General features: G+C 39.3%; 1 protein-coding gene across 1 annotated transcript in view; it reads right to left on the bottom strand.

Moving 5' to 3' along the window:
* The window catches only part of ASXL3 (ASXL transcriptional regulator 3), a 98,679-nt gene that overhangs the window by 26,247 nt on the left and 58,067 nt on the right, over window positions 1–14,365 (bottom strand). Inside the window, exon 8 of the mRNA XM_086472722.1 lies at window positions 10,426–10,589. Coding sequence (XP_086328848.1) covers window positions 10,426–10,589 — 164 coding nt within the window. The remainder of the gene's footprint in view (window positions 1–10,425; window positions 10,590–14,365) is intronic.

The following is a 14,365-nucleotide window of genomic DNA, read 5'->3' as shown; positions in this document are numbered from 1 at the left end:
GGAGGAGGTAGAGCAAATCAGGAGCAAAACGGAGGCTGGGAAGAAGGGAGGGGTAGGGGAAAGGTGTTTTTAAGATGTGGTTATATTTCTCATTATCCTACTCTGCTTTTATTCGTAAATTAGTGGTGGTGGTGTTTAAATTAAACTGACGGTTTTTCCCCAAATTGAGTCTGTTTTGCCTGTGACTACAATTGGTGAGTGAGCTCTCCCTGTCCTTGTCTTGGCCCTTGAGCCTTTTGTTATACTTTCTTGTCCGCATCCCACCAGTGGGGAGGAGTGAGTGAGAGGCTGCGCGGTGTTTAGTTGCCGGCTGGGTGGGCCTAAACCACACCACTTAGCTGGCATAAGACCGAAAAAGGGGATTTTTATCTTCCATAAATATTTCAGGCCATTAGCTGTAACTGTGGCTACTACTCATACATATGCATCCACCATCTTCTATTTATGTCAGTTAAACTCTGCCAGCAATCAATGCTAACGTTTACTATGCGGAAGACTTCCATGGGTTAGTTGCCTATCGTATGAAATACAGGACTTGATTGTTATTGAAGTTGCTGCTCCTCACATTTAATTTGTTTCTGGTAGATTAAAAAGCCCAAATCCCGTAATTTTTTTTTTTTTTTTTTTTAATGGTTCATGTAAATTTTGGTGCCCTTCTCTGGATTCTAGCCACAGCTTCTGAAGTGAACTGGCCACGATTAATATTCAAGATGATGACTTAATACTATTTATTTAACGAAAGGGCATTTTCTTTAGCACAGGCTCCTTGTTGTTGCTTAAAGGTTGACTGAACAGATGTTTCTGCTGAGCTGTCCGTAATCACGACCATGTCTTCCTTTCCAATCCGATTTAGAAACCAGCAATGGAATAATTCACATCACTATTTCCAGTGCAAAACGGCGTATGCTTTCCTACACTAAAGGCCCACTGCCACCGTTAAGCTTCGATATCTAGCTTAAACTGCCTTACTATAGAACCCTTCAGTACTGGATTACCTCTGAACTTTTGGGTAAATCTCACATGGTAAGGGAATCGGCCACACAAAAAAAAAACCCAGAGCTCAAGAGACCAGAGGAGCTACCTGTAGGTGTGACAGACAACTCATATTTCCCTCAAAGCTGGCAGGGAAGCAAAGTTTGGAGATCCAGAAAAAGGGTTTGATATACATAAACAAAGGAAAGAGAAACATGTACAGAGAAAGGCAGAGTATAATATTGGAGAGGAGAAAAAAAAGGGAGGGGAATGAATAGTAAAGGAGTTGGTAATTACCAAGTTTAACACAAAATGATAATTTCAGGTCTTGAGGACACAGATGGTAGGAATGTGGAAGAAGTAATGCAGTTGGAAGCTACAGAACATTTGAAAAACCAGACAGGGCTTGCCAAAAACCACAGAGAATAAAGGATAGCAACTGTTTCTTTGACTGAAGATAGGGAACACTTGGAGGCTCATCTCAAACACAAAAATACACGCATCCATCTACACAGTGCTATGACTTTGAAGAAAAATCTATCGTTTCTTAAAACAGTTTCCACGTATTTAAAGCCAACAACGGAAGAGGTTCTGAGTTTAAAGTAGGTAAACCATAGCATAAGAACATTGCTTCTAACAACTATCTGATATGCAACTGTCAGGACCTTTTTGCTGTTGTGACCACAAAACAGTTACAGCGAAGCTGAGAAGTACACGAATGGTAAGACAGATGCATCCAACACAAAGGAATACAGCAGACATAAATACCTGGATCTGACTTAAGAGCTGCTGCCAGAAAAACAAACTCAGCCACCCCATGTTTTAGGTAGGTGACACGGAAAGGTACCAGTTTACACTCTGTCTCTCTCAGCAATCCTGATGTAATACAACTTGAGTACTAACGTTCACTCTGTATAACATCCCTTCCATGGATCTCATTGTTTCACAGAAGAGTATAACCTGACACAGAACACGGCTAAATTTTATTTAGCCCTGATTATGAAGTTATCAAACCTCATCAGAAAGACTCTTGTTATTCCCAACTGGTCATCGACATAACATAAACAGTTTGTCCTCGAATACAAAATGAAAAGACAGATTCTGAGGACAGATGGTGAAAGCAATTCTGAGTATTACTTTAGTGCTTTAAAATATAACCAGACTAAACTTAGAAGTAAAACATCAAAGGATGAAAAAGAAAGTATCTACTACTATAGGAATAATTGCTTCAGACAAGAGGAGGAAAGGAAGAAGAGTCTTTTAAAGAAAGAAACAAAGACCTCTTCCATCTTCACTAAAGTGGGAAATATGCCGAGTAAGACTGAAGAATTGCAAACATATGTTTTCAAAATGAAATGTGACTTGTTAATTTAGACCTTGTCTAAATCAAGAAGACAAGTGGGATAGCTATATTCATTCCAATACACTGTAGTGTCAAAAAAGACAATAGAATCCAATCTGGTTGAGCTCAGAGGCAAGAAATTAAATGAAGAATTTAAGGAGAATAATAAATCTGGCAAAATGAAAAGATAAAACATGTTTTAAAATGAAGCAAAACCCAAGTAAAATATAAGGAAAACCAGAATACGCAGCAAACAGTACCTTCTAACTGCATTCAAATTATAGAAATCACAATTAAAATCTGTTTTTCTATTACATCCATCACACAAGTACCAATCCCATGCATGTCAGAACACAAAACAAACAGCAAATATTTATAAAGGTACTAGAAGAGGCATATAAGCCTGGAAAAAAAAAAGGTAAAATAGAAAAACATACACAGATCATGATCAAGGTAAGCATGTATGAAACTTGCTTAAGAAAAGATGCTTGGAGACTGAGAAAGTAAAACATTATTTAATTATCCAGCAATACTCATATGTTGGGGAAGGTACAGAAAAACAGACGTAAACAGCCAAGGTCTATTAATCTAGCTTTTGACAAAAATAAAAGACGTATGCCTTTGACCCCGAGAAGCAGAAGGTGAGGGGATGTTACATGTAAACATCTAAAATTAGTCAGTCATTTCTGATGAGTGTCATAAGTGAAAACCTTGTGTCCAATCCCTCTTCTGTAGGCATCAGAAAACCTTGCCCTCCTATGCCAAAAAAAAGGCTGCATGTCCTTAACACAAGAGAGAACAAGCTAAAGGAAATCTGAGTTTAAATAATTCAAACAACAGCAATGTTCTGAAATAAATCAGAAAAAAAAACCCTCAACCTCTTTTTTGCTTTTTTATTTAAGGAAAACAAATATACTGAAAAGTGTGGGGTGGGAAGAGGGAGAAAGAAAGGGTGAGGAAAGAGAGAGAGAGATCGCAGCAGAAGCACGGATGGATCGCTTCTGCCTGCTGCTCTTCTCACTGCACCTGCATCCAGCACCCTGTTCTAAGACCTCGGCTGTCTCCAGGTTCAGAACTCAGGGATGTTCTGCTCTCCATCTTATTCCAGCGCAGCCCTACAGTGGCAACACTGGAGGCACTGCAGACCAACTCATACCACTGAATTACGAGCCCTTTGCAGGGAAGGAGCAGCTGAAACACCACGCGCTGCAGTAGTGCAATGCATCCTTAAGAGACACATCATCTGAAGCATGCCAGTCCCTTGTGTCCATATACGTTACCATTTATGTCCACATATTAGTTATACACTCACAACACAGCTCTGAGCACGAAGTCGTTTAAAAAGGCACTGATGCAAGTACTTTCCCACTGGAAAGGAGGTGTTTTATCGATTCTTTTCTCTTTTTAAAGTACTGAAAGTTCTGTCAAATGTAAATGGAACTGTCCTCACACATACAGCTGTGCTCTGTACTTCATAAAATTTGTTTGGAGGGAAGGAGAGGGGAACAAAAGCGTCACTAGTTTGCATCAGAAGAACAACCTTGAGCGCAGGGCCCCTCACACACCACAAGGACTTCGGGGAAAGGATGCTGCAGAGACAGTTGTGGCTCCTGCACCATTGCTGTGTCCTACTAGATGTTCTGAGTTGAGCCTTGTTACAAGAGCAATTGCAATAGTTCTGCTAACACCTCTGCAAAACTTGTTTGTGAAGGTGAGACGTGCTTTAAGTGTCACAAGAGCTTGTAGCTACAGCTTTAGCAATGAAACAAGAACTTCCTCAGCATGGATGCAGGATGGTGGAAAGCACTGATTCACACTTCTGAAATACAGTGACCAAGCCTGCAGAAATATAAAAACACGACACTTATAAAAAATGTAAAGCTTCCTATTCACGTACACAGAAGTACTGGTATCGAGGAGGACCTCCAAGGATTATTGCAAACAAGCAAATGAGAATTCCATTGCCACGTCAGTCGGAGCAGCCAGATTGCAACGCAATTGCAGTGAGCCTTACTGACCGGCAACAGGGAAGGTAAAAGAGTATTCCTGTAGCTAAAGCCAACAGGGATTTGGAAGTAAAATCCTTCAGCCTTCAACTCATGTGAAGTGAAACTAATGTTTGTCGTTAATACATGACTGCGAAACGTGCAGATACACCACCCATACAGCCGCGTTGGGTGAGAAAAGGCATTAACTCGCAGCACAAGGACAGAGGGGCCAGCTGGGGGTAGTACCCACCCCTGGCAAGCCGAGCTCAGGAATCAGAGCCTCCGAATCTTATTGCAGAGGCAGCTTAAACGCTTTGGAATGTCTTTATCTATCTAGTCTATAAGACACCTATATTAAAACTACCCTAATAAAGCTGTACAAATAAAGCACAATATGACAACACCACGCCACCCACATTAACCAATAAAACCAAAGGAAAAGTATCAGTTAAGGGGAGAAGTGTGACATAAAATGACCTTCAATTACTACACACACAGGGGTGCCAATTTAACAGCTTTTTTATGCTTAGGTGCAGAAGGTATATGTTACGTTTAACCTTCTATTGCAAATGTTCTCCTCTGAAATAAGTGCTTTTTTTCATAACCCCAAAACTATTCCAGTGTGAAACTCAAACATTTACAGGAACATAATAATAAATATTTGAAAGCTACTGATGATAGAGAATTTAAAAGGACAGCTAAAAGGTTGCAGTATTAGCAGAAAAGGCAGCTAAGTAAGAAAAGGTAACCATTTAGCTACTACTTACACAGGAATTCCATGGAGAGAAATGTAAAACAAACCTGGAAGCAAGTAATACACACAGGACTAATTTCTGCAGTTTGATGTCTTATAAAGAAAATGCTAGAGAAGTCCAATGGCAAATATAATCCTTGAGTACTTATGAGTTAAGAAAGCAAACAGGAAGACTGTTACGCTGCTTCATGGAAGGAACTGTGAAAATAAAGCTTTGCTTACTCTCTTTTAATATAAAACTAATATAAAGCAAGAGACATACTAAATAGTATGTATTTTACTCTTGACTACAAAGAATAAAATAGATACTATTTAGTATGCATCTTGCTGTATATTCTTTGTAATCAAAAGAATAAAATAAACACTACGTGTCAGAACAGCAGGTATTAGACCTCTCTCCTTGTCTTTTACAAGCATAAGAATTTTGTGTATTATTCATCACCCGCTCTCCACTGCAGAACTCAAACTGATGTGCTTGGGAGTAGGAGTAATTTGTTCACATCAAAACCAACAGGTACTTTTTGTTATCATTGCTCAAATGGTAGGAACAGATATTAAGCTGAGTCACACTACAGGAAAGCAAAGAGGTTTTGAAATGGAATTCTCTAGATAACCTCCCCCAAACTGCTTCCAACTATTTTAAGCAGAACAGAGAAAATCACTGACATCAACCTGTGCCTTTTTTCAATGCAAGGTGAGAAGGAATCTTTACAAGGCACTATGATCAACCTGGAAGTGCCAGCATCACCCTAAATTGAGTTGGCCAAGACAGAAACACAGAACCTGCACTGACCTTAAACTGACAGGATGCTGTAACGTTATCACGTAACAACAAGGCTGTCACTGACCCAAGAGACAGTTAATATTTTGGGATTCACCGATTTAGAAATAAAAAGAAAGAGATGAAGGTGGGTTTGGACCCACTTTAGAATCTTTTGATTTGTATGTCAGGTTTTTCCTTTTAGTAACTGGCTTACTGTAAACTTGAAATATTCACAGGCATTTCTGCAGTGCTACATGACTTAAGTATTTCCTTCAGAATATTTAGGTTTAGAATTTTGAATTTAATTAACTACCGTGACTATCTATAAACTGTAGACTGATTCAGAAAAAAGAAGATTGCTAAATTTCTTCCATAAAATAAGCAGAGCTATTAGTTTTTACTAGGATATCCCCTGCTGTTTAAAATGCTCTTCATGAGTAGGTTTGGTCAGACAAAATGGCACTGCAACCTAACACACAGGTCTGAGGAGGTTTTGAGATCCTTTGCGGGTGTTTCTGCAGGAGGAAATTCCCATCCGACGTGAAAGGGCAGGGCAGGCGCAAACCACAAGAGGCTCAGAAGAACGTGGTATTACCAGAAGAGAAAATACAGGACAGACAAGGTGTTAAATTCTCAAAGATCAGAAAGTTGTTAAGCGCTTGTAGAGTCTGGAAAGACACATTTTTTCAGAGCATTTAGGAAAGAACATTTTGTTTAGCTCTCCAAGGATAAGTAAGATCATTGAAGCTTTCTGGTACGATGCAGAGAAGGCAGCACTTCTCTTCTTGGAAGGTTACTACCTGGGTGCATTTCCTTTCCTTTCGCCCTTACCCCAGTGCTAACAGCAGGAATTTCACTCCCCAGTAGCAGCAAGGGAAGCTTCTGTTACAGGTAATTATCAGCCTGATGTATTAATATTAGAAGCAGGTATTTCTTTGATGAAAATTCCCTTGTTCTTCAGCTGTAGAATGTTCTAATTAGAGCTGAAAAGAAAAAATACTTTGCTGGGATTTGTGACAGCTGAAATCTTTTGTGCAGAGACTTTGCTTTCCATATACTTTTTATGCCTCCATGTTTTCTTTATTGCCAGGTCAGTCATCTAGGTTTCCTAGGGGATCACCCAACAGGCTTCTGTACCAGCTGAGCTTTAAGGCTTCTGGGCCTTTGAGTCCATATAGATTAATAAACAGCTTAAAATCTGGATGTTCAAATTTCAGACGTGAGTTTCCCAGTATCCAGTAATGCAACATTTTGGAGCAGTCTGCTAAATAGACAAGTCTGGGTCACGGCTGCTTCTTTGAACAATATCCACATACTATTTCACACTGAACCTGAATGAAAGCAAATCCTTGATAAAACAAACCTACCATAATGGCCAACTTGCTCCTATTTCTTTTACAGACATTTTGAATACAGAAAATTACACACAGGCCTCATTGCTACTGAAATAAAATTTAAACCAATACACAAGCTGAAATCAATTTCAAGTGTGAATAAGTGATGTTACAATTTATCTTTTCTTAAGCAAAAAAAAAAAAAAAAAAGGCAACGATCCTGCACTTCCACTTTGTCAAAAACCTTGCTGGAGTAGGAAAAATGACAGCACCAACATCAGCAGAGTTGTGCTCAACTTCTTCCATTCTGGGACATCTTTCCTACAGCCCTTTGTTCCATGGGCTCCCATGACTCTTGTTCCATAAGGGGCTCTCATGGCTCCCCAATAGCAACCACGAAACTTGAAAACAAAAGAAAAATGAGAAAACACATCCCATGAAGCTCCTGACTTGGCCCTGAACCTTTTTTTTGAACATATTAGACTAATCAGGGTTGAGAGAGAAGTCATTTATTTATAATAAACACTTGCATGCAAAAAAAAAAAAAAAAAAAAGAAAATCTCAACTCCCTTAACTAATGGTTTCTAAAAATGCTTATTCAAACTGACATATGCATGACAAGTTTCAGCTCAGTACGATTTAAGGAGGAGGAGTTATACCGCCCAGAAAAATGGTGTTTATGACAGAAATGACAAAGGATCATTCATCATAGGGTTCTTCTATGTGGAGTAGTAATAAAGCCTAAATGAGACTGCACTTCATTAGTAATTTATTTCACAGATCACTATATATACACAAATAGTATAACTCTATCACATTTTTATAGTGCCATTCATTACAGTACTTCACATACTATATCCACATGACAACACAGAAACGCAGCTTTCTCTGGGGAAGACAGCAGCAGCCAACTGCAGAGCAGGGCACAGGGGGGAAACTGAAGCGTTTCCTGGCTCTGAAGGGAGCCAGAAGAGCAGGAGTAGGAATTCTCAGGTGAAAAAAGAAAAGGACAACATAAAACAATGGAACTGAACCCTCCAAGATGGGCAGCTAATTCAAAGAAGAGTTTTACACAATTTTGGCTTGTCTGACGCCCCATTTGATTTGGACAATAGAAATAAAAGAGAAAGACTGAGCACCTTTGCCTTGTTCAGGCAGAGTGACCAACACCAGACTCCCACCAGAGCTCCCTGGCTGGAATGCTCCCTCCCTCTCACTTGATCCTTGAGCACTACACTGGCGTTTTCCACTTGTCACAGGAAGGAAAAGAGTATCAGTGCAATTGCTTTCATCAGTCTGTATCTGGGACACGACTCTTCAGGCACGGCAAAGGACATATTCTCAGATATCAAGAAAAGGGATGCAATTCCTTCCCTACTAAGATCTCCAGGAAGTGAGGATTCGGATTTCCCCACCAGAAAACAATCCTTGAACTGTCACACTTAGAGGCCAAACATTTCCATTAATCTTCCAGAGATGAATGGAGACTCCCGCCTTCCAGATGTCCCTTAAAACGCGGTAAGCTACACAAACCCACAGAACGCTATGAGAAGGCAACAGCCAGAAGGACACCTACAAACGACTCATGACAACTGCTGTTTTGTGACTAGTTCGCTTGCGAAGTAAGTGTGGGGCCTTTGAAATAACACCTGCAATGCGTGCATTATGCAAACACTTTCTGAAATAAAAAAGAAATGCATTGCTTTTAACTAGTGAGGTATGATTAAATTCAACACGTATTCTCTTGATTTTCTTGCCAAAAACTCTGCTGTAAGAACCCTGATAAGAAGGTAAACGGCTTGTCGGTGCTAGAGCCTCCAGTTTTAAAAATAAATTTTAAAGTAAGAAACTTCTAAGTAAGGCCCTTGCACTTCAAATGTAATTCAGGAACATCGGGATCTTTGATGGTTGGAGAGAAAACACGATTTTACCTAATAGATTTTTTTCTCTCTCCTGGTAAATAAACTAGAAAAACAAAAAAAAAAATCAAAACCATCAGGAAAATGGGCACTAAGTTAAAATCTGTTTTACAGCAGGGGAAAAGGTTCCCGTAAAATTTGTCAATACTGACCTTGATGCCTTGTGGGAGCTTGAGAATAAATACATTTACATTGTTTCTCCTATGGCTCTGGTTTTAATGTTCTTTTTCAAATATTCTATTATCAAAGTGCATAATTTTAGTCCACAACATACAGTATCTAATTTGATAAGAGGTTGAGTAAATGTACATTAATATAATTTTTCTTTCTCTGTTTGTCTATATTGCACTTCTTTCCCCTGGGTTACTGTGGTAGACATGAACTACTAACAGTTTAAGAAATGAAACCGCGGCATTTGACATACTGATTTAAAAGGCAGGTCTTAATCAGCTGTTTAAGTGACCTGCATTCTGTCGGTATTACATAAAAAGAGGAATACTGACCACCTGCAAAAACTGTAATGCCCTATTAAGTTAACGTGTCTAAATTAAGTACAAGAGTATTTCCCATTGAAACCGGTAACACTGTTTAAATCTGGAAGTGAGGCAAGTGTGTAAATGAAATTGGTTTGGGCTCTCTTTGCTATTTTAACCGCTAGACATGCTGGAAAGATTTTTTTGTTGCTCTAAGAAGCCTGTCATCTGATGAACAAATGCAGGAAGGACCAAACATTGTAGGAAATAACATGAAAATAAACTTTTATTTCCACCCTGTTACTCCCCAAATCATTTTCCTCAACAGAACTGATTAACAACCCCTAGGAGCCTAGGGCCGTGAGCTCTGAACAAGAACTTCATTACAAAAGGTGTGAATGAATGGATCCAGGGCAGTGGAGCGGAGCAGATCCACAGGTAGGCATGCGTAAAAGGTGAGGAGGAGAAGAAACTCCCAGAACTAATATTGACCTGGACACTGCTGGCAGCGGGCCCAGGAAGATCACAGATGAACAAAGAGACTCAATGTAAATACAGTCTGGAAGATGAGAAGTCTATCTTCCACACCAGAGGTAGAAAAGCTAATTAAGAGATTTGGCAAGTTTGGAAGATCTGCTGGCCATTTCCCATTTAGACGAACCAGGGAGCTGCACAGTTTTCAGAAAGAAAAGAAGCAGGAGCTGGTTGATGCTTAGATAAACTTTACAGTCATTCTACATCTAACAGTTTTACCTAAGAAAGTATGGGAATTTTCTTCTTACTCCTTCCTGGAAAAATTCCCAGTCAACCAAATCAGCCTATGCAAACACACTGTAAAAAAGTCTCATTAAAGAAAGAAATATTGCACGATGCTACTTACCTGCCTGTCTACTTCTGGAAGCAAAAGCAGGAGGTATTGTTGAAAATGCTGAGGTAAAGAAGCAAAGGTGTGTTTATTTATTAAAGCCCTCAGGTTAGTGTTCACTAGAATAGATCCTGGTGTTTCTATGTCAATATCCTCAGCTTTGGTCCATTTCAAATGTCCTGGAGTAAATAAACAGAAATAACTTTAAACATAAATAAAGGAAGAAAGTGAGAACAATTCTTCTTTTTAAGTTTTTAGCTTTTATTGTATAATACAGCAAGCTCCAGAGAAACAGTACTCTGAGAAGGGAACACAGCCTCTTCTACGTGTCTTAACAGCCTCTTTTACACTCCCTGTACTCGTCTCTTGAGCTCTTACAGGATCCATGTTCCAGTCAACATCACAGCTGACATTCTTACTTCCAGCTCAAGAGATCAACTCAACTCAAAAGCAGCAGAAAATTTTCCTGTCATGTCATCAACATAATTATAAGCATCTATTTCCAAGCAAAAGGCTGCTTGATGAGGCTGATGTGAATGAATCATCACGGAGAGCTGCTCTTTTGCCATGCTCTGCATCTGCAGTGCACTGCGGCCTATGTAGCTTGTCCCACAGCACCTGCGAAAAACTACCTGTGTGAACAGACAGCGACCATGGAGATGAGAATATTTCATGTATTAAATTTGTGTCTGAAAACATGCACTTTTCAGAATTTCCATAAGAACCTATGATCTAAAATGGGCGACACACAGAAAGCAGCAGCAGGGATTATCAAAGGTTTAGAAAACAGGGTCTGTGAGGAAAAATACAAACCTGGGAATGAGTAAGACTCAGCAGAGGGAAGGGGAAATACATAAATGGCTGATGCACAGGGGTAAAGAATAATGTCCTCCTACTGTCCACAGTGGATAGTAAATATAACAAGCTTAAACTCTTGCAAGGTAAGAAATATTTCTGTTAAGATACTGCGAAAAGGTAGCTTTCACCCACCAAAGACAAGGAAACGCTGGGTTAGATCCATAGGGAGGCATTACAGTCTCCATCAGTGGAAATCTTTAAGAATTCGTTAGACAAATACCTGTCAGGAATGACAGGCGTACAACTGATTTTACCCTATGACTGATGAACACATGAGCTGACCACTGGAGGTGCCACCTGGTCTCCTTCTGTTATTATCTCCACGATAATATTTAAAAGATATATTTTTAAAGCTCCTTAAAGAGCACTTACTGCTACCATCCTTTTCTCCTCTCACTCTTAACATATTATGACACTCAATGGGGAAATGGAAAAGGAGGGGAGTCCAGGCGGCTGGAAGAACTCAAAAGCTTCTAACCCCTCTCAGGAAACTCCTCCAGGTTTTGGTCTGCTGTACTTTCAAATATTTTAAAGACGCTACAAGAGGGGTCTCAACTACATCATACCCTAACTTCAGGAGAATCTCTAAAAAGGCATTTGAAAAGAATGTTCCACTGCTGTGAGCAATGATGGCATCTGGTATTCACACAGGACCTCTCAGCAAGGATTACAACTGACACCTGAAGAAGAATAAATACATTTTACAAATGGGGGAATTTGGGCATACTGATTATTAGGAACTTCTCAAACGCTACAAACTACTTAACAGTAGCATTAATAAAAATAATGCAGTTATGCTTTCGATTTCTTGGAAGGCCTACAGTGGTCTCCCCTGAAAGGCTGTAACATTACCCTCAAAATGTACAAATGAAAGAAAATGCATCAGATTTGTAAATTCTAAAAGCTCCCCTTCAGCCACAGCCCTCCCACAAACATTCTTGCAATTTCCTTTTACTTTTCAACAGACAATACTAACTGAATGAGACAAGGATTACTTTGCACTCAGCACAAGATAACCTTTTCCAACACATACTTCCAACATACTGTATTTCAGTACTGCAAAGATTCCATTAAACAAATGAATGCCCTGTTATAAAGGACAATTGTATCGAAAAACAGCTCATTTTCATGAATGCATCACAATAAACTGTCCTCACCATCTGTTCCACCCACTAAATATAAATGCAAAATGAACACAGTCCCCAAGCGTAACACAAGTAGCATGATGTATCCGTTTTTAATGTCTGCATGCATGCCCTTTTCTTTAATCAATACAGAATACATATCCCCATCTTCTAAGTGATTCCAAATTGGAGTAACATTTTCCCCAGCTAACGCTTCATATCCTATGGAAAGACATACACACAGAGATGCTCCAAACTAAAACAAGATCTATGCCTGCAAAGTCAGTAACGCCCTGTAGTGGCAGATATTTTAATAGTGTGAAAAGCCCAAGACAATGTCAGAAAGTAAAACCTAATTCTGGGTGCCCAGGTCACATGTCTTCTGATTTATATGACCTGTTACCGCTTACAGGCTACAATGGATGTTTTAGCAACTTGTGGAAGAAATATGTATATTATTGCTAGGATGACAGGCCAGTAGCTCACTGTGGATGTCCAGCACAGTCATACTTTAAAAAACCCCCGAAATCTGTTCAGAAGAACAAGAAAATCTCTCTCTTATACCCTTCCTACAGCTAATTTAGGACCTTTACTGTAGGTCTCAAGTTTGTAATCAGATTTAGTGCAGTATTTGGGAGTAGCACAGAATATGACATGAGTATGTGTGGAATACGACAAGGGTATGCCACTACTGCATAGCTAATCCTAACTCTAAGAGGAGTTTAGGCAAAACCATGTGCCAACGCTTTTTTATATTGTTTTCCACAGAGAAAGACATTTTGAATCCTGATAGAGCTGCTACCAGAGTTTGGGGGGATCACTGCCCAGCTCATTAGTCTCCAACATAGAGAACTGACTTTGAAAAGGATGGGAGCACCATGGTTGTACATCGAAGTATAAAAATCAAAATAGGAAAAGGACAGAAATCACATAGTCAGCAGAATCAGTTAACTAAAAGGGGAAAGTAATCATATTTAATGGGAGCTCAGGAAGTGCAGTGAATGTCGGGCAGATCAGCAGAGTTTCACAAAGTCACACAATGTCTGGAACTCAACCGTGCACTGTGGAGGACACTGGACCTATTGTCAAAGATGCTCAACAACTGTTCTACTTGTATCCCAAGAAATAAGATGTCATAGAAGAAACATTTCAGCAGGTACAAGAACAGAAACCTTTGAATGTTACACAAAGTTCCCCGTATTCCAAGTGTGGTGTCCCAAAAGGCCAGAGGATTTTTTCTGAATCCACAAAAAAAATCTAATGAATTCACTCTACATTTGTTATCATTGGCCAAGAGTTGCTGAAGTATCTGGGGACAGGGAGGAATTGCATACACCAAATTATGTATCTCAGTCTTAAATGTAGAGAAAAGTTACAGGAAATCATCCAAAATGGAGCATATCTTTGCATAGCAAAAGTTGTAAATCTGAAGGAGTATTTTTGGTTTTGAATAATGCCATTTGATCAACACAGAGAACTATCTATCCATCGGAGACTGATGAATAATCTGCAGGAAGATCATATATGAAACCAAAGTACACTTTCATGGGAGGCTGTGATACAATAAGCCTTGCAGGGAACAGTTTGCCAGGAACTGGCAATGGCATATCTAACAACCAACCTATGATATTTAGGGACTAAAGTACCTTCAAGCTATTTTACAGAATCGTTACATATAAAAATAGCACTAGGCTGGATCGTTAATAAAGAAGAACAATCTTACCACACAGAAAGACATTAAGTAATTTTTAGATGATCCAGCCTCTACAAAAAGCTTGTTTGCTAACTTTTCCAGTATGGCCACACTATAAAATACTAAATGATTCAGCAGTCTGCTGAATGCTAAAAGTCCTTTGTAAAGATAAAGAAACAGTTATATAATTATTCTACTTTACTTTAGCCAAGACAAGAGTCTTAGTGAACACTACATTTTCTGCTCCTTAGGGAACATTTCCAATTATATTTCGCGCAGA

This window comes from Leptosomus discolor, chromosome 13, assembly GCF_034619465.1.
Source record: "Leptosomus discolor isolate bLepDis1 chromosome 13, bLepDis1.hap2, whole genome shotgun sequence".
Taxonomy (NCBI): Eukaryota; Metazoa; Chordata; class Aves; order Leptosomiformes; family Leptosomidae; genus Leptosomus; species Leptosomus discolor.
Note: the sequence above shows the minus strand (reverse complement) of the source record. Positions and strands in the feature narration are given on the sequence as shown.